We start from the raw sequence: 24137 nt of genomic DNA on the forward strand, positions 1-24137 counted from the left end.
TCTGGGCTCATTTTCTCTGGGAGTTGTTGCCAAGATAAAGAAGATATAGAAGATTGTTGGCCCAGTGGTAAGAACAGTGCGCTTGTGCACTTAGAAGGTTGCAAGTACCCGGTTTGATCCCTACAACCTGCACTCTGGGTCAGTGAGCAAGACCCATAACCCCACACTGCTCCCCAGGCACCATGTGGTGCCATCCCACTGCTCCACAGAAAGGTTAGGTTAAAAGCAGAGTTTAGTTTTTTCAATGTTTTTTTATTATTAGGAAGACAGTGAAATTAATATACCATGTGTCATACCAAGTCATTGTCTATCTGATGAGGTGTGACATTATTTGTTGTCCAGCCCTTCTCTATATGAGTACCTGCTTGCTCTTACTGCTATGGTAATAGACATGCGTTCCATTTTATCAAACCCTGTGAGTTATGCAATGTTGTGATTATTTTTATCTTGACAAAAGGTATCTATGAATCATCTAATCTGCCATCAAGTGATCTATGAGATGAAATTAAACATCAGAATTTATTTATTATACTATGGGTACGAAAAACTATAGTAAATGAAGAAGTAAACATGTCATTATATTCATCAACATGGGTATTTTAGGGTTTAACATGTCTTTTGATAAATAATAAGGATTTTTTTCTCGAACAGGTGTGTCTCACATTATTCCTTATGAAACATGAAACAAATATAGAATGGACATTTTTCCCATATATCTACTAAATATTGTATTGACCGCATTTTTTGATTGATAAGATTGTCTCGCCAAACCAGACTCTTGTTGTGGAAGAAAGGAAGCAGTGAGATCGATTAAAATTACAACTCACATTATGTCAGCCCTATTGATAGGCTGAGGGTCTGTGCCCCTCCTGACAGTGACCTCCAGCCATTCAGAGGAGGAGTAAAGTCGTTTCGAATTTTGAATCTGTATACTTTTGTTATTTTCTAATCAAGAACCAGGTAAAAATATTTGTAGAAGTCCGTTTTTTATTCCTTTACCGCATACTGTAGCTTGTTAATAGGAAGGACATTAACAGGTGATGTGCAGATCGTCAGAATGTATCGTTGTATATCACAATATACAAATTTAGCACAAACTGTAAAGGTAATTTCTGGTAATTCTGGACTCCATTTGTTTTTCACTAGACCAAAACAATAAACAGTCTGGCCAAAACTTTTCTTAATTTTTCTACTTTAGTCAGATAGTCTTTAAAACATTTTGAGATTTATGAAAGCTTCATTTTCAAAGGGGTTGGCTTGTGCACTTCATATTAAAAAATACACATCTGGAACCAAAACTAAAATACCAAGGCCATATGAGTACTTCTAGCAATGAGGGAAGGAGCCAAATGGAATCAGTATGCTCCATAAAGCTCGTCAGCAGAGAGGAATCATCTTTTATCACCAGATAAAATGCATAATTCTGCATTGAATATGTTTATGAGTTTCTTTATTTTATTGAAGTAATGAAATTAATAACCTAATTTTATTCTAACTTACCGAGATGCCCTAAAAGCCCCCCCATTAAAGTTTAGACAGGATGATTTGCTTGCCAATCAAGCACAGTAACAGTATGGTGATGAAAGTAGGTATTGATATTTGTGGAAAGTTACGTAGTCCTGCTGGAAAATAAAATCAGCATCTCCATAAACATTGTTTGTTGAAGGAAATAATATGTTCTAAAGTTCCCAAGAGACTGTTGTGCTACTTTGAACCAACCATGTGACATGGCACACTAATCATCAATGATGGTGGAAACTTTCACACTAATCTCAGTCACTTGGACTCTTTACACTGTTTATGTACATGCAAAATATCAAATAAAACAATAAAAATCACAGTTTCAGACCTTGTAAATCTGGTTCAGAGTCTTGCATTAATTTATTTTCTTTTATTCTGCTTTTCTAAAGGGTTATCCATGTTGCTTCTTTGCTTCTCAATTTAAAGGTATAATAGAGGACCCGCCCACTGCACATGCACAACCTTGTACCCGCTCAGGAGAGCAAACGCTTATTAAATGCATGCAAGAGCATGCATGAGCCCATTTCTCCTCATGCACACTCTGTTTAAAAGTTGCTGTTTGCATCACTCATATAAGCTTACTTTCAAAAAGAAGATTTCCAGTTTTCCCACTATGTCAGACTCACCACCTGTAAGTGAAAATGAGGACGAGCACTTAGGACCGCCTTATGTAAACATGATCGACAATTAGGAGGACCACTAATTTTGATGATCCACCCTGAAAAAGAACATCCTGCACTATACCTTTAAATGTTTTCCTTTCAATAAACTTTCCATTAATATGCTTTGATGCTGCACTCCAAAGAGTCAGAAGTGATCTTTTCTGACTAATAGTTATCTTTCCCATCAAAGATTATCATGAGAAAGAATATAAAGTAACATATTATTAAACAAACACAAAAGAATCCATAATTAGTTACTTTAAAAAAATGTTTTTAATTCAATAAATATTTCGACACTTTCCAATTTATTAAGATGCACCAGTATAGTTTGCGCCACCAGGCCGCGCCACTGGGAACGCTTTGACGCTCTCCCACCCAAACTGTTACTGTTGTGACGTCAGCAAGGTGCAAGTAAAGCGAATGAACTAACGGAGGACAGATCGAGCCCTTACCGGAGCTACCGGGAGGCAGCAGAGATACAAAGCGAGTCCAAGCAGCGCGTCCCGGAGAAGCCGAACCAAGAAACGGGTCTGCTGTGCGCCAACCTCAGGAGGAACCAAGCGATGCGAGCGCAGCTCACCGCCGCCCAGTAACAAACTAAAACCAACGAGATCCGAAAAAGGGACGGAGGTTCACCGTCAGGAGACGCAAGGAAGAAGGGACAAGAAGCCAGCTGCGGTGGCTCCACCGTGCTGCTTTCCGCGCTGTGGATCAAACCGAGAGGATCGCTGAGTTAATGCTTTAACGGAGCCTCTGCGCCCGGCTTGAGAGAGGGAGCTGCCCTGAGAGAAGCAAAGGGATCGAAGGCAGAGCGCAGAAAAGGTGGAAATACGTTCCTAAAATTGAAAGGATCTGTGATCAGATTTCTCCAACCTTCTTAAAATCAATCCACTGATCGGGTTATCGTGGAGCCTTGTACCCCTACCGCCATCAAGCTGTGTTCTCTAACCATGGGATGTACCCTGAGCGCAGAGGAGCGGGCGGCTCTGGACCGGAGCAAAGCCATAGAGAAGAACCTGAAGGAGGACGGACTGACTGCGGCCAAAGATGTCAAACTGCTGTTGCTCGGTAAGATCCAGCCGCAAGGCCGAGAAAAGAGGCAGCCTAGCGGGGCCGGGAAAGGTGTGGCGCTGCTGGTCATGATGCGCACTGGAGGAGCTCTCCTAAAAAAATGTCTAAGATTACAGCAGAGACACGACGCCCCAGTGATATAATAAAATACAATCAATGGCACGACATAAAATAGAAATGGTGTGCATCATTAACTGTATTTTTATGAAATATGGCCCGCATTGTTACATCCCATGGATGTGGATGATCAAATAGGTGTGGCAATTGGTAAAATGTTTTAAAAACCAACAGAGAGGTGAGAACTGCAGATGGGGGAAAAATGGAAGGTTGCAGCAGCAGCAACACTGTTTGCTCACATCATTAATTCTTTTAAGGGAACTCAACCTTTAAGGATTTAATCTGTTTGCCAAACTAAGATGGAGGGTGGATGACTAAAACGAGGAGAAAGGTTTCAGTCACTCTCTCCATCCTTTTTTCTCTGCACCTCCTGCTGCTGGGCTTCATGTTCTTCCTCCGTTCCTCCCACTTCCTCCTCTTCATCCCCTCAGTCTATCACATACATGCATACACTCCTGTTTACACTGATTTCTCCTTTCTTTCTCCCTCAGGGGCTGGAGAGTCAGGGAAAAGCACCATCGTCAAACAAATGAAGTAAGTCCTCCATAATCACGGTCCAATAACTCTGTAAAGGTTCCCCTCATCCTTCCTCTCCCTCTTTGTTTCCTCCCTTGGTTTATAATCTACAAATGTAATCTTCATGGCTTTAATGAATCTGCAGCTCCATGTCGAACATCACGTCGAACTCCCGCTCACGCTGCTCTGAGTGGGAAGAGGCCCACAGCTGGGTGTGGATATGCAGAAATGCAGTTGGTTTGATCAATAAATCTTAGAACAGCTCAGCGGGGAAGAGATCAGTTGGTGTAGACTGCAGGGTGTTGTCACTGCTGTGCTAAACCTTCAGAGCTGGTGAGACGATACAACTGCAACAGCTCGGTTTTGTCACTTCAACTGCTGTTTGTAGAGCTGTGCTGCAACTCTTTCTTCCTTTTCCTGTCTCTTCTTTCATCTGGGTGGATGAATTGCCTTGACCCCTTTTCAACACTTAACCTTTCTCATAATCTGACACAGTTGCTTGCAGCAGTGTTCACACTACATGAATCTTTCTACATTTTGTCATATTGCAATCACAAACATCAACAGATTTCATTAGGACTTATAGACCAGCACAATGTAATGCATGATTGTAAAGTCAAAAGAACATTTTAGCAATGTGGGTCTATGTATTTTGACCCACTGAGTCAAAGTCTTAGGTTTGGGCTTTGACTAGACTTTTGACTTTACTTCTGTAGCCACAAACACATTTTCTCCACCAGTTGTCAAATATTTAGCTCCGTCCATCTCCACAGCATGATCCTGCCTCTTCCATGTGTCATCATGGAAGAAATGTGCCCCTCTGATTCTTTGACACACATTTTTATTAATGTTGTTTAAGATTCTAGACCAGAAGTCACAGATTAGCGGACCGCAGTCCAGATCCGGACCCACCTGCTGGCTAATCTGGACCCAACCTGATTTAAAACATTTATAAATTACTGCATGTTGTTCCGACGACAGTGTCTCATTTCACTTGCGCCGCTTCTGGTGTTTTTACGGTCAAGCCCTGCGTGACCAGGCTTCACGTGATGCATATTAGCCAATGAGCTGTGTCGGTCAGGGCTGTTGCTGCTAGCTACTTTTAGACACTGCAAGCAAACCGGTGGCAAGCCGGGCAATGGGTAACGATGATGGGAAAACGTGAAAGAAATTGTAGACTGCTGGAAGAAGCGTGGTGAACTGGTGAAAGAAAAGTGAACAGTGTGCTCAAAGATGACCCTGCACATTTTGAGTATGTTTGGCTCAACCTACTGCTGTGAAGCAGGATTCTCCACCATAAACAGAATCAAAAATAAAAAATGGATCCAGGCTCATGAAGGATATGTGCTTGAGAATGACTTTGTCTCCATTCAAACCCAGGTTTAAAGCCTTGCAGGTCAGCCTAAAGCCCACTGCTCTCATTAATCCATAAAAAAGAAAGGAAAAAACAAACAAAAGGCCATTTCAGGTGTTTTATAAAATATGTGAAGCAGGAAATTGTCTACATACCAAACTGAAAGATTGTTGTTCTCTACTTCAAAAAACACTTTAGATTTTAAAATGGAAAAATGTTCTATTTTTTTTTAAATATATTTTTTATTTTAAAAATCAATGTATAACATGGATGCATAAAAGCCTCAGTTTATTTCAGTGTTAGATTCTGTGTAAAGTAACAGATTATAATAAAATGTCCGGGCCTTTACTGACTGTTGATTTTCTTTATTCGGACTCGCTGATTTTGAATTGATTACCCCTGTTCTAGGCTGATTTTTATATATTTTTTAAGGTGGTATTATAATTTTTTCATGTTATATTCCTATTTAAGAACAGATTCTTCCACCTGAACTGTGCATCTTTGTAGCTCATCCAGAGTTACCATGGGCCTCTTTGCTGCTGCTCTGATTAATACTCTTCTTGCTTTGCCTGTTTATTAAGCTGTAAAAGTTTTGGTTGGTCTGTGGTTGTTGCATCCGCTGCAGTCTGTCCTCTAATGCTCTCAAACAAACCTCTGAGACCAGAAGCAAAGGGAGTTGGGTCTAGAGATTTAATCGCACACAGCAGGACTCTTTCCAAATTCTGAAGGCAATTATTTTTACTGGTCTTTATTTAGGGCTATCGGAGTAATCTATCGGGGGGTGAATATGAATACCAAAATCCCACTGTCAAGTTTACAGCCTTAAAAACTAAATTCAAATATGTTGAAGTATGTCGTAACTCCAACAATAATAATGTTTCCAGTATTTTAAAGCATTTTTATTTTTACTTCCTGTGTCACGTGCTGGTGTTAAAAAAAAAACAAAAACAAGAGGCTTCAGTACCGTTGATTACAGATGTTTTTGAAGAATATCTCTGACAAAAACCTAAAAGATTTCAGTAAATTAAAGAGAACATGAGGTTCAGAAAAAAAATAGCTGCCCTGGAGAAGTCCTGAATCCACGTCTCCTGTTCTGAGGTCCTGTGACTTCCCTCCACCTCCTCCTCTGTATGCTACTTGCTTGCAGGGCAGAGGAACAGTTTCAAACCAACCACTTCAGAAAACAACATGGTTCCCTGTGCTATTAGTAGCATCCGCCTCCCGTCCTTAAAGGCCAGTGTCCTGTATGTTTTAAACCACACAGCTAATTTAAAAGGCCAAGTTATCTTCTCAGTGTGTTTTCAAATTCTGCAAAGGCCTGGTAATGACCCATTCATTTGGTGCTGATGGGCAGTACCAGGGGAAATTCTGAAATATTTAGTTTTTAGGTAATGACATGGGGATTTCTCCTCTTATAATGCGGGAATAAACTTGAGAAAATCATGGTACCAGTAACAGTTTTTGGACTAGTTCGCACGAGCCCTTAGATCTCTGTGTTGGATTAATCAGTTTTAGTTTTGAAAGGTTGCAGTTTTTTTACTCCAGACCTTATTATATTTTCATAATTATACAATTTTCAGAATATTTACGTTTTATACTGGGTTTGATTTAATTGATGGCTTTTATTTTCCTGGTTTTTGCTACCTTACAAATAGAGTTTAGCATTATCCATTTGTCAGTAAGATGAAGACCAGGAAATGACAGAGAGTGAAATTCCTCTCAAGTTAACAGTTTTATTGATGACAAGCAAAGCTTTAATGCACATTTCTGGAAACATCATAACCTGACAAGCAGGCCGTTGGGATTGAAACTGGATTGTTACTGCTGTTATGATCTATATATCGTGCCCCTCTATTGAGTACATTAAATCAAGTCTAGAATTTGCTGTCAAACCCTTAAAAATGCTTTGAGATAAAAAAACAAAAACAAAAAACAACATAAGATGTTAAGTATTTCAAACTAATTTAAAGTCTTTGTGTTTAGTGCAAATTCAGTGCTAGCTCAACAAGTCCAATGTTACAGAATAGATAGACGACACATCAGCTTTTTTTTTTTTAAGGCCTGTTAAAGTTGGTTAGATTGTTTTTCAAAATAATCTGTATCAGCATGAGAAAAAAAAAACATGATTAGTTGATCTTAATTAAAGATTTTAGAGTTTATGGTGTTTATCTTAAACACTGAAAACATCCTTTTCTACGCTGCCCGTGTACAGCTGTGCAAGTTTGGCGTTTTCTCTGGAGCAAACGGGTAATAAAACCCCACTGCTGTGTGCGTCTATTAGGGAAAATTTTATTCATATGTGCAGTGTAATTAAAGTTATCAGTAAAAATCTAAATACAATCACCTTGGGTCAAGTGGGACAAACTATGCAAAAAAAAAAATTTTTTTTCACAGCTTAGATTAGTTCTGATGGAATCTGAAAAAATTGGACTTTTCCTCTCATCTTCTGTACAAAGGCATCTGAACCTTCACCTGCTCCAGTGTCTTAATTAAAGCTGCCTGATAGTTATAATTATATCTCTTATGGTATCATGATGATGTACTTAATGATAATTCTGCAGGGAGTTACCTGTGCTACTTAGCGCAGATCTTTCTCTGTACTTGGCATGCTTCCATCTCCCAGTGATTTTTATAGTTACAGTATCAGTGCAGTAATCCCATAATAAACAAGCAGGATTTGCAGGAGTTTCTGGTGAAAGCCGGATGCACATACGGCTCCTGCATCGGTGACACGCTGGGCCATCCCCTCCCTTCTCTCTGATCTGTAATCCAGTCGTGACAGACGGTTTTCCTCACCTTTCTCTTTTTCAGACAGCGTAGGGAGTTTAGCCTATAATAGGCTTTGGTTGTGGCCATAAAGTGGCACATCTCTTCAACACATGGCTCCAGATGAGCCTGTCTCTCAGTGGTCATTTCAGCATCACTGGGCGCACTCGATGACCAGTGTTTCCAGCAGATTTGCTAAATCTACACAGAATCCTCAGAATATCCCGAGTGTTTCAATTAACAGTTGCTTTGTTAACCCAGTTAGACATGTGGTAAACATAAGGTTTCTTCTTCATGTTTATTGGTTTAAAATTTAAACCAAGTGGAGCTGTTTTATTATACAGTAGTTCTGTGCAAATTAAGGTTGAATGAAGGTTGTTGGTTTTCATTTTTATGCCACTAAAAGCCATCCGACTTGACTTTCTAGTTGCATCTAACAGGATTATTATTGTTTATTGTGTCTTTTATGTTTGTGGTTAAATAAACTTTGGTTCTGGTTTAGTTCTGAGGGTCAACATTAGGGTTGGTTAAAATACTGAAGGTTCAAACTTAAATCTGGTACCAGGAAAGATTCAGATTTCAATAACACTGCTATTTCTTTCTTTCAAAATGGCATTTTCTTCTAGGGTTGTCACGATACTAAACTTTAAAACTCGATACCGATACTAAGTAAAATATTCGATACTCGATGTCATTTTCGATACGAGGATAAAAACAAAGACTCCAAGATTCAGCAGACATTTTTTCATTAATAAACAAAATACAATAAATAGATAAATAAATACAATAAACAATATTTTGAGGTTGTTTGCTGTGCACAATATTAAGCAAGCTTGATAAAAAAACTTAAGTATTTTAAGTGTTTCTTCCTTGGCTATGCTTTGCACACACATCAATGACACTAACCAAACCGGTTAAAAAACAAAAATAATTCTCAGCAGCTGCACCTCTGACAAAAAAAAAGTGTGAAACTGAAAAGTGCGTAGAATTATTCAATCCCACAGTGTTCAGAAAGTGCATTTTCCTCTATGCTGCACTTTAGATGAATGACTGCTTAGGTGCCACTGGTGGTGGCACTGTATCGATACTTTTGAAAATGAGTATTGTATCCGGATACAACGTTTCACTATCGATACTTTTTTGAGTATCGATACTTTTGACAACCCTATTTTCTTCTAAGCAAAATAAGATATAATATTCCTAATATGATAGACTTATCTTCCAATGTGTTAATTAGGTCAAACCATTAAGGATAAACAAGTCTAGAGGATCAAAACAGGCAGAAAAGCATATAAAGCAAATAAATTATTGCAAGATTTCTTGAAGGTAAAAAAATAAATAAATATGAAGGTCAAATTATAAAACATAGTGAATGAATTAAGCGAAATAAAATTACATGAAGTTATTTATGTATTTTTTAAACTAACTAGTAAATTGAAAGCTTTGCGACGAGAGCTCTAGGTGCAAAGCATTCTGGGATATATCTGCCTCTTCTGATGCCTTTCTATTCTTCTCATACACTTCGTAGACACTTTTTCTCTTACTACCCTCGACCATTTTCAAAGAATTGTGGTTAGAAAGATGAGCTTCAATGACTGGCTGAAACCGTAGCTCATCACATATATATGTCTGAAAGTGTGCAAGTGCAGAAAACGATTGCTAACTGGTGACAAGCGTGGGACGGCCTTATGTAAACATATCACCAGAATGATTGACAGGAGGACCACTAATTTTGATGATCCACCTGCAAATAAAAGATCATCCTCTGTACCCTTAAAGGGTCACCTGCCTGTTAGGTAAAACATTAGACTGGAAAACACTAAGTTTGTTATATTAAAGAAACCATGTACTTTTTATTTAGCGTCACAGCTTATGTTTAATGTGCCACTGTGTGCTTCTATTTGACTGTCAAATTGATCATAATGTAATTTAGTACTGAGAGCTAAGTAAAGAATGATTCTATACTAAAAATACGAAACCGATCTACCACACATATTTTCTACAGTGTAACTAAGGATCTGGTTAATGCAAATCTATGCAGCTGCAGCCATGTTCAATTTCTGTCTTTCTGGTTGGTTTCCCTAAAATTTTCTTTAGTAATGACCTAGAGTGCAACCGGTCCTTAAACAGACAGGTTTCTCCTGTTTATGTGCAAATAAGCTGCAGCTGTTTTTCTTACCAAAAGTCACTGTAATGAACTACTGTACTTGCAGCATTATCTTTTTTTTTTTTTTTTTTTTTTTAAAGCTACAGTCTGTAATAATTACAGGGATATACAGTCAGAAATGTAATATATTATACATAACTATGTTATTTATCATCATCTACAAGCTCAGCCTCTTAACCTTAATATTTGCGTTGCCTTAGAATTCGTTATTTATAATTACATAGGAGCGGGTCTCGCAGCCATGGAGGCAGACATCTTTGCGCTACGGCAGCGCAGAGCCAAAAAACTAGTGATTGCGACATCGCTCATTGCGCTCGAAAGTAACTACGGCAAGTTGAGAGAGATGAACTGAGACGGTACTGAACAATAGATGGCAGTATTATGCCTGAGAATACTATCTGTAAAATTATCTATGTAAACAAACCTCATCACTTGAGAAGGTAGGTGATGCGGACGTCGTGGAAGACATTTTGTCCCGTAACGCTTGCCGTACTGTTCGGGGGGAGAAGCGGTGGGGGGGAGATGTTCATGTTGCTGCGGTCTGCAGTCTGGACGTTAGATGTCGCTAAAAATTACACACTGTAGCTTTAAGCTGACAGCATAAATGTTAAATTTATCCAGTTTGTTTCTTAATTTCCATTTTGTAATCATGGTTATAATTCCCAGAACCTTTGTAGTGATTGTATCTGCAAAGAATTCAGCTAGATTTAATGGTGTGCAGCAGCTGCGTATTTATTTGATCCCACTGAGTGGATGTGAGTAGTCCATTACCACCCTCTGTCTATGACATGTACTGTTGGTTTTAAAACAGCTAATTACTGTATGTTTTTAGGCGATGGATTCTTTAAACGTGCTTTTAGCTCTGAGCTGATGTTGTTTGTGTTCAATAGTAAATAGGAAGAAGCTCTATCATCTCATCAGAGTGCATCAGACAGTGATCAGCTTTAAAGGGGAGGTGGGGGGTGGTGGTTGAAATGCAGGTGCATGTTAGGGCTTTATCTGTTCTGGGATACATGATCTATTAGAGATGTGATAATTGGGCAAGCAGCCTAAGGGGCTGGGTCATGTGTGACCAGTGGATCTGCATGCAGGAAACACCATCTGTTTGTGGAGCCTGTGTGTGTTCACACATGTGGAAGGTTTTTTTTTCTCCACAGAGCTTCTAAGCTGACCTCTCCATGAATCAGCTACACATGTAGAAACACATGAGGAAACCAGATTGATATGAAGACATTTTCCCAATATGTGCAGATATGAGGAAGTAACTTCCAGGCAATGTAGCTACAGTAAGAGGAAATAGTATTTTTCCCCCAGTTTTTTTCCTAATTCTGGTTCAAATGAAGTCAGAAATGTGTTTTTAATTTTACAGATTTTATTTTTATTTTGTCCTAATATTTACATGATTTATCATTCCAGGAGGTTTAAATAGTTTTCATTATTAACCTGAAGGCTTTAGGTTTCAAATGATATCACAAATAAATTGCCAATTTTCTCTGCTGGAGGGAAACTCTGGTTGAATAAACGGTATAGACCACCTTAAAATGTCAGAGGTTTCACATGGCCATATTGCAACCTTTTTGGTAAATGCCATTAAACGGTTCTTCTGTCCAAAATTTATAGAGAAATTTTGTAGTTGCAAAAGTCAAGGGAGCAGTGTGATGGCTGCTAAAGAGAAACTCATAAAACTGGATTAGAGAAGATAATGTCATTAGCCCTTTATATAATATTATCCATAAATGTAACTAAATTTGTTTAATTTCTTGGACCTTGCCTGCTGAAAACAAACTAATATTTTTTCCCTCTTGGTTTCTCCAGGCCTTTTGGTAGTCACAAGAGTCATCCATGACCTCGTTTTACTGTTTATTAAATCCCAAAGGCTACTCCTCTTTCAATCATTAACAGCCTTCAACCCACATAAAGCACCATAAACAGAGGATGTTGTACCATAAACAGTGTTTATAGTCATGGAATGGATGCAGTAGAGGATGTCTCCTCTCCAGCTAATGACATCTAAATGCTTTGATTGTTGGACACATGTTAACTGAATATACACCAGTATTCGTTCACTGAAAAATCAAAGGTTGTCCTAGCAACAGAAATCTGTTAAATAATTTTTTATTTCATTTTATAGCTGGTGGTAAGAAATTATAAGGATTATTAGCATTTTATTTTGTGCACTGAGGTTGGGAAGCCAATAGATCTGCAAGCAGGGCCCTTATATTCTTAGTACTTAGTAATATTGTGTTTTAATGGATGTCAAATACACTCTCTGGCCCCTTTAATCAGAACACTTAGAATACTAGTAATTGGGGCATCAACCTTTTCATATCCAGAAACACCTTAATTTATCTTGAAAAGCTTCAACAATGAGCCAGATACAGTCTATATACATCCATCACACGAAGCTCCCTTTTCAGCACCCTGGAAATTTGCTCTGCTGGAGTGAGATGTGACTGGAGGACATTGGAGGTTTGGATTGGATGTTTCACTAATTTCCATCTGTACAAAAATTTCAAATGAAGTATGCTGTGAGATAGCCATTAGGAAATGATTTACCTATGGGAAGGAAGTTTTTGTCAACAATATTTAAGCAGCCTACAGTGTTTACATATAACTGGTACAAAGGGACATGAAATGTAGCAGGAAATTATCTCCCATACTATTACACCTCCACCACCAACCAGAACTGTTGAAGCACTGCAAGGTGGTTTGCATTGTTTATTCAAATCCAGTTATCTTTTTCAAATGAGAGGTTTTGAAGACAAAAAGCCGATTAATTTAAACACATTGATTATGTTTTATGTATGGTGGTAGTTGGTCTCGTTTTCTAATGCATCCAGGGCCACAGATTAATCATAGGACAGCAGATGGTAACATCTTAAGGAGGGATGTCATTTCTCACCATTATCCTGAAGAACCCCAGTGATGCACACCTGGACAGCTAACAAAGTGTGCTTGCAGTAAATATCGGTTTATAACCCTGCAGAGTAAAGTGAAACTAAGTGATTGTGTTTTGTTGCAACCTCCTTTAGTTGATAATGGGATGTCACCTCCGCAGAAATTTTTCGTTTAATCTGATGTCTAACTCTGATTCTGTCAGTAAGAGTAGCTGTTGTTTGCATAGAAATGCGCTGCACTGTGACTTTGAAAGATGTTTCTAAATACTTCATCATTTAAAGAACTTTAAACTGTGTCACTGCAGAAATGTGCTAACGAATAAACTTTCCTTGCCTAGGCCTTGTAAACTTTGATCATTTGGACAAACTAGTTTTCATGTATTGTTTTTTTTTTATACTAGTGTTGAGGTTAACTTATTTCTCTAATCTATTTTAATTCTTATTTAACACAACTTGAAAATAATAAATGTTTCTATATAAGTATGGATACTGTTCACCTCTGTTGCCTCACCCATGCTGCCGGCTGCATACCCTAATGGATGCTCAATGTGCAGAATGCAGTAGCTATGGGTTCTGATGCTGTAGAACATTGTGCACTCTTTAGCTTTGATAAAAATCTTGTGCATAACAAGATGATAGGTCTTACTAAGTAGTCCTGCCACCTACTTTTATCTTCACATCTGAAATATTGCAGCGTGCTTAAGTTGAATAACATTCTGAAAAGCGTAGCCGCTTTTTTTCAAGAGCTTTTTTCAATTCCCAGCCAGCTGGGAATTCATATTTTCTGATACTTTAAGATGTTTATTGCCTTCCTCGGTACGGGTGGTAAATATCTTATTTAATCAGATATTATTTGGGCTGTTATATATTGTTTATGAACACACACCCTACTAGCTGTGTATTAGAACAATAACATTGAGTACAAGTTGTTGTAAAATGAGGACATTTTGTTGGTCCTCGCAATGTACTTTGAAAATGGTTAGGCTTATGGATAAGGTGTCAATTGGGTTAGAGTGAGGTATGCATTGATAATGGATAGGTTTAGGGTTATTTTTAGGGTTAGGGCATAAAAACAGTTGAAAATGACTGAAAATCAATGGGAATCAATGGGGTCAACACATGGTCCTCACTACATTTTGTAATATGAGAATGTGTGTGTGCAACACTGTTCACCCACGCTTCATCTCCCTCTGTCTAATTGAACATATTAGAATGATCAATCTATGAAAAGATTCTGATGCTGTTATGGCTGAATAATATGTGCATTACAAGCTAAATGCAAACACAGCAGTTGCAAGACTTTTCCTTTTGAACTTGATTTTTACATATAGAATCCAAAACCTTTTTAGCTTAAAGATAATCACAGAGGTCTAATTATTTAAATCTCAGCTCAAGATTGTAGTGAAAAAAAATCTATTGTTCAAAGCTCTTAAAAGTAGTTAATAAAACCTTTCTTAAACTCATTTGACTTCGATTATTGACGTAGGTTGTAGTTCCAATCCAGTCAAGAGTTCTTGAAGGACTTCTGATGTGGTATTTATTCAATTTTATTTGCAGGATATAAAAGTGTTTTAAAAAAAGACAGAGATTTCTCTGGATTTATTAAAGGCAGCTGCCTGTGCTACTTAATACATCGCTTGATAATAGAATTAACGAGACTTGACACATTTTCGTCTAATTATTTTGATTAGACTTATTCAGCAGTAGAGATCAAAAATCTTTCAAACGATGATCTAAGTAAAGATGTCAAATTAAGACCCTATCCTCTTTTTTTTCTTCTTCTTTTCTGTTTCTCTGGCTTTCTCGCCCCGTTGTGTTTTTGCGCCTGGCTGACGTGATTTGAGGCGACTGGCCGAAGGGAGAACAAACACTGTCCATCCCTGGCGGCTGCTTCGCTTCCCACAGGCCGTTCCCACCGTGTGTGTGCGGCTTTTCTCCCTGCAGCAGGAGATAATTAGGTTTAAGCCTCGAAACTGGAGAATGAAAGGAGGGAAAGAGGGTGAACATGGAGGAGAAAAGGTGGTGGTGTTTCATACTGAGTGGCATAGGGGGCGGGTATAGCTGGAGGGAGAGAAGAGGGGAGAATTAAATAAAAGAAAATACATGCTCAGAACACAGAAGTGGATTGCAAAGAAAAAAAAAAAAGCAAAGACAGAACATCCCCACTCAAACTTCTGCCTAATTATTTTCTCCTCCAAGTCTGACTCAGTGCTAGATGTAAAGATGAAAACAGAAGAGTGATGTGAATGTAAAAGGGTAGAGAGTGAAACAGCTCAAGGGAGTGCACAGAAAATTGAATAATTTTTTTTCTTTCAGAAGCTGGTGAAATGAGGTGGAAGTGTGAAAGAGGCAAGCGAGGGGGAAAACGGGAGAAACCAGAGATGTTCTGAGCTAAGGGAGGCCAGCGGGTGAAAGAGCACGTTCTCACTTATTAAGCAAACTGGAAGAAGTGCCAAAGAGGGCCAAGAGGAGGGCTGTTATAGATGGGGAGCAAAGGGCGCTCTTCTCCTGGACTCTGCTCTCTGCTATAATTATTAGCCTCCTTTCCAGAGATGAATCAGGAAACAGGAGTGCTTGTGTGTAGCAGTAATTCAATCTGCTCATTTCAATCAGTGCATCAGTCTAATGGTTGTCACTCATTGGCTTAAGGTATCTGTGGGTTGGCTCAACTGATTGGCTGCCCTGTATTGCTGTAATATAACATTAGATCACAGCAATAGTTTATTACTTTGTGTGCCTTCTAACATGTATAAAGCATGCATTTAATCTTGGAACCTATTTGCTTGTTATAGATGGGAGGGATTTTTCTGTTATTAATCAAACTACTTTATTAATAGGTCGTTAAGGGTCTCTTACAGGACTCAGTAAAAAGCTGAGGACATATTTCAAATATGTTAATCATAGTAATGGATGGGTGTTGGAGTATTGACACATCATCACCATTGCTAACCTCTGGTTTGGGTCGAACACTCATTCTGAGTTGGCAACCAGGAAGGAGGATTCAGAGCGTCTCTGTTTAGGAGCTGTCTGCCAGAGTATTGATTTAAGGATTTATGCAATACAGTCAATATTCCTGGTGTTGGTTAGGTCTCTGGCAGCAGCATTTTAACTTGCCCTAAACTGCCTAAATGAAGAAACCATTACAATAATGTAATGCCCTGAATGTTAAAGTATAAACCTGTGTAATATTTTTTTAGGAAACTCGTAATTTTGACACTGGTTTTAGTAACTCAAGGCCCTGTCCAGATGAAGCTGGGTTTGAGTTTATACGACAACCTTCTTTGTCAGTTAGGTGTTCCATCATACACTTGAAACGAGCTACCTGAGTGGAAAAGTTTGAAGCCACCCCTCGCCATCTTTATCATGATACCCTGTATGAATAACCAGCCATATGTTGGCGTGTTGACATATGTGAGCCTAAGCAGCCCTCACCACCATTAACATCCATGTGTCAAAGCACTGAAAAATATAGACAGACTTCAATGTAGCAATTTTCTTTTCACCATATATATTTTAGACGCTATTAATTGTTGCCCCTCTCTTGTTTGGCCCCCAAAAAGCCTTTTTTCCCTCTGCTGAATCCATAGATGACATCATACTTCTCCCTTCTTTCTTCTACCTTCTTAACCTGTCTTGGCAGTGCTTGTGCCATCCACTGGTGTGGCTTTTTCAGCTTCCAGCGGTTTCATCTTTACAGTTAAGGTGATCTGGGCAGATACCTTGATTGATTTAATGTGGATGTAGTCTAAGCCTTTGACGTAGTGTGCTTGCTGATATCTTCACTTCTTGACTTATCTGAGACCAAAAGAAATGGGCAAATTTGCTGATTTTAATTTTCACCAGCTGCAAGTTTAGATGTGTTTCAAGGGTGTTTTTGTTTCTGTGTCCTCCAATACTCTCCCTGTCAAACATTCACTATCACGGCAATATACTGTCCCATTAAAATGCTGAGGTAAATTTCTCCAATAAAGTAGTATAAGTAGCAGTAAAGTTCAATTATTATCCATCCATTTTCTAACACGCTTATCCCAAGTGGGGTCGCAAGGGGTGCTGGTGCCTATCTCCAGCAGTCATTGGGCGAGAGGCGGGGTACACCCTGGACAGGTCGCCAGTCCATCGCAGGGCAACACAGAGACAAACAGGACAAAAAACCATTCACGCACACACTCACACCTAAGGAGAATTTAGAGAAGCGATTAACCTAACAGTCATGTTTTTGGACTGTGGAAGGAAGCCGGAGTACCCAGAGAGAAACCACGCATGCTGAGGAAGAACATGCAAACTCCATGTAGAAAGACCCCGGGCCAGGAATCAAACCTAGAACCTTCTTGCTGCAAGGCAGCAGTGCTACCCACTGCGCCACATATCATTATTATTATTACAGGGCTGGAATGAGAAAGCTAGGGTGTTAAGTGCTACAGAAATTTGGAAATTGCATTTTTTTAAACTGGCTATATTGCAAGTGCAGTAGATTGACCAGCTCTAAAAAGAAAGTTTTCATCTTTTTCGCATGAGGCTGGAGGAAAATCTAAAGCAACTAGTTGTTGTGAAAGGCTATCAGTTATTGAATGAAACTGTGTTCAGGAGGTATAAACATAAATTTGTATTTCATCAATATAAGTATAATAAAGGTATAGTGGAGGATTTTTGTAAATTTTTAAAAAGACCCCTCTTCGCTTATAAAAAAAATAAAGCACATGCACAACCCCATACCCACTATCATGAGCGAACGCCTATTAAAAGCAAGAGCGTGCAAGAGCCTACAGTATCTCTGCTCGTGCACACTCTGTTTAAAAGTTGCTTTTTTTCGTCGCTCATACAAGCTTACTTTCCAAAAGAAGAGTTGCATTTTTCCACTTTGTCAGACTCACCACCTGTAGGTGAAAGTGAGGATGAGCATGTAGGACGGCCGTATGTAAACATATATTATCAGAATGATGGACGATTAGGAGGACCAAATTTTGATGATCCACCCGGAAATAAAGAATCGTCCACTTTAACCTTTAGAAAGATAGTACGCTATAATCAGACTTGGGGAGCGTTTTCTTTTATTGAATAAAACATACCCTTAGAATTCAGCCCTGAGGATATGTGCTTTTTTTTTTTGTCAAATTGGGTTTATAATTCTCATATGATATACAGAGTATTTCTGGTTTGCCTAGTAAGATTTTAAACTAATTAAAACCTTTACATGTGTACTGAAGTTTATTAAAAAAGAAAACAATTAATTCCTTAAAAGAAGCGGGTAATTATGTCTTTCATGAGAAAAACATCCACTTCTTTTTCCTAGTAGTTCCCTTTTTTGAATTTGAGGAGGAAAATAAGAATGACTCAGGGGAAACGGACGACTAAGATGCATCTAACCAAGACCTGAGCTGTATGAATATACTGTTTCATAAGTTATTCTGCTTTCACTGTGAACCACCTCTTTTTGTATTAGGTTCACTCTGCACTATGACGGTGTGTGGTCTGAGCTCTAATCAGTTCTTCTTATGAAAGACAAAGCTCCTTTGTTACGCCTGCGTGCGATAGGTTGGTGTGTATGTACGCCGTCACACACTCTGAGGAGTGTGTGCGTTCCCTCTTCTCTTTGTGCTTCTGTTCATGTGTTGGTGTGGCTCTGAGTGTTTATTTATGTGTTAGACCTATTTGGCAGATTTGATGTTGGTTCAGAGAGCTGGAAGACAAAGGAAGCCTTTTACTCTGACCCCGCTCAGCTGATCTGAAGTCAGCTGATGGTGACTGTAGCTCGTTTGTAGCTGAAAAAAAGGGAGGTTTGGATCACACCTAAGTCAGGACAAGAGTACAACTAAGTTTAAGATTCAAGATTAAGAGAGGTTGGGAGTGTAGCAAACGTCCCAAGGTCAGGGTTTGAACTCTGGACAGCTGCACTAAGGGCTAATGGTCTTCATATATGGGGCACTAATTGTTACACAACACCATGGCCCGCCCTGTTGTCAGTTCTTTTCATGGAAGGTTTGTGTTGATTGCTGTGTTTTTTATAATATATCAATTCCAACAACACTATGTCCATTGTTGGTTAAAAACAAAGTAATATTTTACCTTTTTAGGCTCTGCCTTTTTTAAATTTTCACATAAATCCAAAAAATCTGAATTTATATCTACTAGTTTCACATGCTTAAGAAATGGTCATTCAAAGCTGACCCTTTAAAAGCTGTATTTTTCATGCCAATGCAATAAAAACTGCTTCACTGATATAATTAGAGGCAACATCGTCTCTGGGAATATCTATAAATCCTTTGCTCTGTAGCAGCTCAGAAGGCTTGTTTCAAACAGCTAGTGCTCTTTATGGCCAGGGTGCAGTCAGCGGATAGACAAATACCAGAATATACTGTAGGCCTACTTATTCAGCAATGCAATTTATGCAATAATGCTAGTGAACTCAAGACATAAACACATATGACCCCCACACCCCCCCCTCCACACTCCCCAACTTTTATATTAAAAAAAAGTGAAAGGCTGCTGTGCCTATACTTTTGTTGCTCTGAATGTGATTTCTCCTTCTTGGAAGCTCTCATGACAAATAGTTAATGCTTTTCTTTCTGTTTTTTATCTGTATAGATACATTCTTTTTTCATTCCCCTATGACTAGACTTTATTACAAAACCATGTATGGTTTTCCCCTCCAGTTTGCAGCTTTTTGTATCCCTGAAAATCCTAATTACAGTTCTGTGCTTTTTTTTATTTATTTATTTTTTTTGCTGCGTTTTGATACGTGACATGTTCAGGGTACAGTTGATTGCTACCCATCCAGAAATGCATCTCGTATGTAATTGATTTGGTTTGCAAAGATATGGAAGATCTTGAACAGTGGTGCAATGTTGTCATGTAGCACATGCCTCTGGATCAGGCAGTCAGTCAAAACAGTAAGTGAGATTCATCAGCAACAGTGGATCATTTCATTGCACATTATTGATATCTAACACTGTATGTTCCATTCACTCCCCCCTTGGCCTCTTCCATGAGCCCAATCCCCAAATGGTTGACAACTGTATAAGGGATAAGCACATCCAAACTCAAAATGTGACCTATAACAAACTGTCATGTGCTGGTACGTCTGTCTTAATTGGTCTATCGCCTCTGTGTCTGCTGACCTTAACTCATAATTCTGACTGACGGTCAGAAGGTCCAACAACGACCTCCGACCCTGTTGCTTCATTTATGAATTCTTCAGATAAACTGAAGCTATGAAGGCATCAATTAAAATGGCTGATTCTTTAATGTTTTTGTAAGGATTTTCTCTGGTGTGAACTTTTATTTTGGTTTCGGCAATAACCAGAAGGTTTGCAGAAAGAAGCCTCATAACACCAGGATGTGCCTGTTTTGGAAGAATGAAAGATGGGTGATGCATTCCCTGGATTTTACCAGACAGGAGTGTTTTATAATGATTCTGTTATGATCGCTGGAATGTCTTTGTTTTATTGAAAACTGGGCTCTCCTCATTTCCTTCCAAGTAATTAATTAATATTGAATCATGAGAGAACAGGACATGGGAATAATTCCATTTTGACGTTAAATCAGAGGTGATCTGATTAAAGCTGTGTCCCCGTTTCGCTCCCCCTTCCCTTAGAGCTCCAATCAGTCCCCATATGAAGGGCCTGCCTTTGAATGGTTCAAACCTCCTATAACACAGCACATGATGCCATCTGTACTGCTGATCGTATCAACATTTCCTGGAGCAACCACTTCCTGTAACTGTACTGACTATTGGAAATGCAGAAGTGCTCCTTATATGTCACCCTGTTCAGTAATCATTCAGTAACATCTTCTTAATGCTTTCTTTGTAGTCCTTTCAGATTTGTTTTCTTTTTTTTTCAATTGTTCTTCCAGCAGAAACTGCAGGACATGTGCTTGTTTGCAGGACTTCAGAAATAATGGGGTATGTGGGGAGCATATCAGGCGAAAACTGTTACTGAGATGTTAAAGAACGTGTTAGAATAAAATATGTGAGGTCAAACTAAGCACCTTTCAGATAGTAAAAACTGAGATTGCTGCAATGGGATCTTTTTCTTTTGCTTCCATTTCAGCACTATGATTTATTAGAAAAGCTATTACTCCTTTCCCCCCCCCCTGGTTTTTTTTTCATAAAAAATGTAAAAAATAACCAGAATTTTCTGCACAGACAGTCTTTGTTCTTGATGACTTTCATCATATTATGCTGTGTGAATAAAGGCAGGATTTGATTCGAGCAAAGCAGATTCCTCTATTTTGCTATGATGGTAAAATTTAGTCGGCATAAAAATAAGACAGAGTTTTCTTTCCTTCTTTCACAGATAACAGATACAGTCAGATTAGAGGGTATCTTGGTTGTTTAAGAAACAGTACTGTATGGGTTTTGGATACATTTTATCTAAAAGGTGAAGAAAGCAATAGAAAAACCTGTAAAATAAAACAACTTGGACTCATAAGGGCATGCTGAGTGCTAAAATGCCATAAGATATGGAGGAACAGCTGTTAGAATTGTTAGCTGATAGCAAGAAGAACTTGGAGTTTAAATCCCAGATGAGACTTTTGTGGAGTCTGCTTCTTCGCTTTGCATGCATCAGTACTGCAGCTTCCTCCTGCGGTCAGTGTGCATGTATGTTTAATGGCTGATCCGAATTGCCCTTAGGTAGTAGTGTGTGTGTATTTTTATTTCCACCTCTGTGGCAGCCTGTACAGGTTTTACCTCACCACTCGCCCAGTGAGCGCCTAAAAAAATCTCTTACCAGAAAAAGGTCTGAATACAGAAAGAAGGCATGGGAAATTTGTCAAGTGAACGGTGGAGGAAGGGTTTTGATTGTGGATAGAAATAAGTCTTAGTTCATAGTTTGAAATCAGAAATTTAAATGAAAAATCATCCTAAATGTAACCTAAAAGTAAAATACTGTGTCTGTGATACAAATCTGCCTATTTAACCCCCTTTAGAATTGAATTGTTCTTTCTTTTTTTGTCACGCCTAAATCTTTTACATGATAAAACTTATTGAATATTAGTTCAGCTCGATTAATAGTTTAAAAAATCTCGATCTCAATTCACACATACATGTGATCTCATTATAATCACATGTATTCGATAATAATAGTAATAATTATTATTTTGAACTAGCTTTTGAATAGTTGATTCGCTTGTTTTGTTAAATTTTATTTGTGTAATAAAAACATTTTGTGAAAACAAAATCGTGTCAAAGAACTGTGATCTTAATTTTAAGCGAAAGAAATTGTTGATTTTTCGTAGAATTGTGCAGCACTGTTGAATATTCAAACAAATGAATTGCCTCCCTAACCTGATGACTGGTCATGCCTGCCTTGCTGCACTTGAGCAAAAAGGAAATATTAATAAAATGAATTTGATCAATTGAGACACTTAAACTAGAATCTACCAGCAGTGAAGTACTATTTCTTTTACAGCTTTGTATTTAGTAACAAGCAAAAAGGATTGCTTTACAACTTCCATTCCTTAACATGTCGCTGTAGCATTAATGCATGAGAAGAAGAAGAGGAATAGATTGTTAGTGCAGCTCTGCCAGCAGCATTTTGCCCGCTCCCTGAGCACAGCAATGTGTCTGATCCATTCAAAGCCAGAACCACATTCTCAGCTTAATGGAGTTTTTTTTTTAAAGGAGTAAATTGGGCCATAATTCTGCTGGACTGTTTCTGATTGCATCATTTGCTTTCTTTCTGCTTCAGTTAGTCAAAACCTGTGTGTAAACACATTGAGGATTTATAACCTGGGCTTCTCATTTGGTACTTTTAAACCAGTACTTTCTTAGAGGGAAACGATTGCATTATAATTTTTGTAAAGGTCTTGCTTACTCAGTTGTAAACTCTAAAGTACAGATTCATGCAATGCTTTAGATCAAAACTACATTATTTTTGTTTGTTTTTTTACAAGGACTACAGACAGGTATAGTGTTGTGTAATTGTAGTTTCTGCTAATTACAGTGGTGATCATTAAGACCATTTAATCTTGGACATTTATTTCAATAAAGGAAAAGGATGGATGACTGTAAAGAAATGCAACACGTAGAATGAACCTAGTAGAGGATGCAGAGTCTCTGCTTTAGCAGCTCATCAACAATTCCCATCCTTCATGAAGAAAGATCCTAATTTCCCCCACCCCTACTTTATCAAGGATGGAAAATGAAGTGGAGCAGGAGGAGAGGAGTTAAAAAAGCGGAAATAATTAGGACCGAGAAGTTGGAAGGGTTGAAAGACAACAAGGCTGTGAGGAGGAGACGCTAACAGAAAGAGACTGCAGAGGGAGAGGAGGAAACATGGAGAAGGGATGAAAGGCAAGTTGGCAGATAGAGATACCAGGTGACAGAGAAACAGAGATGATGGCAGACAGATTTAATGAGGTCTCCCTAGATGTAATCCTGAGCTGTAATTATTCTGCTCTGCTGTCATCCTGGCTTTACATGCAGGCATGTGCAGCTTTGAACAACCCTGCTGAACCAGTGTGAAGCAGATTGTGTCCCCTGGCAGAGAAGCTCTTCATCAGCAGAGGACCAAAGCTGGAGATACAATATAAGATATGAGAGCCCTCTGAACCTTCAGTCAAAGTGGGAATGCTTTGAACATGTATAGATTTAAGCATGTGGAAGAGGTGAACAAAAAAGGGTTATACATCTACATATAGAGTTATTCTTTAAATTCATACATTGTTACAGACATTTATAGGTTTATTTATTATCTATAATAGTTATTTCTGTGTGGTGTTTGCAAGTTCTCCCAGTGGGTTCTCTCCGGGTACTCCGGCTTCCTCCCACAGTCCAAAAGCATGACTGTTTTATTTGACAAAAAAAAAATTGCTATAATGATATAAATGAAAGTGTGATTTCAGAAATGATTCCTTACCTTTGAGTCAGTTCAGTAAATCTTCACTGCAGTTTAATTGGGATAAAAAAAACACTGAAGCTCAACTGCTAGAGTGAGAGCTGTGCAGGCTCACTTACAGTATGCATGCACACCCTGTGCCACCATCTGAACTTCATTTGATCATCTATTACTCTTCTTCAACAGGCAGGGGAGACTGGGGAAAGTTGCAACAAGTCTACCCCCCCC

The 24137-nt window shown here is 38.6% G+C and overlaps 1 protein-coding gene across 1 annotated transcript in view; it reads left to right on the plus strand.

Annotated features, from left to right (window-relative positions):
* Window positions 1-2583: 2583 nt before the first annotated feature.
* Window positions 2584-24137, plus strand: part of LOC107101655 (guanine nucleotide-binding protein G(o) subunit alpha-like) — a gene marked incomplete at its 3' end in the record, with an annotated part of 29746 nt that continues 8192 nt past the window's right edge. Inside the window, exons 1-2 of the mRNA XM_015400648.1 lie at window positions 2584-3251; window positions 3863-3905. Of these exons, the coding sequence (XP_015256134.1) occupies window positions 3134-3251; window positions 3863-3905 (161 nt within the window). The remainder of the gene's footprint in view (window positions 3252-3862; window positions 3906-24137) is intronic.

This window comes from Cyprinodon variegatus, unplaced genomic scaffold, assembly GCF_000732505.1.
Source record: "Cyprinodon variegatus isolate N-32 unplaced genomic scaffold, C_variegatus-1.0 Scaffold1128, whole genome shotgun sequence".
Lineage (NCBI taxonomy): Eukaryota > Metazoa > Chordata > Actinopteri > Cyprinodontiformes > Cyprinodontidae > Cyprinodon > Cyprinodon variegatus.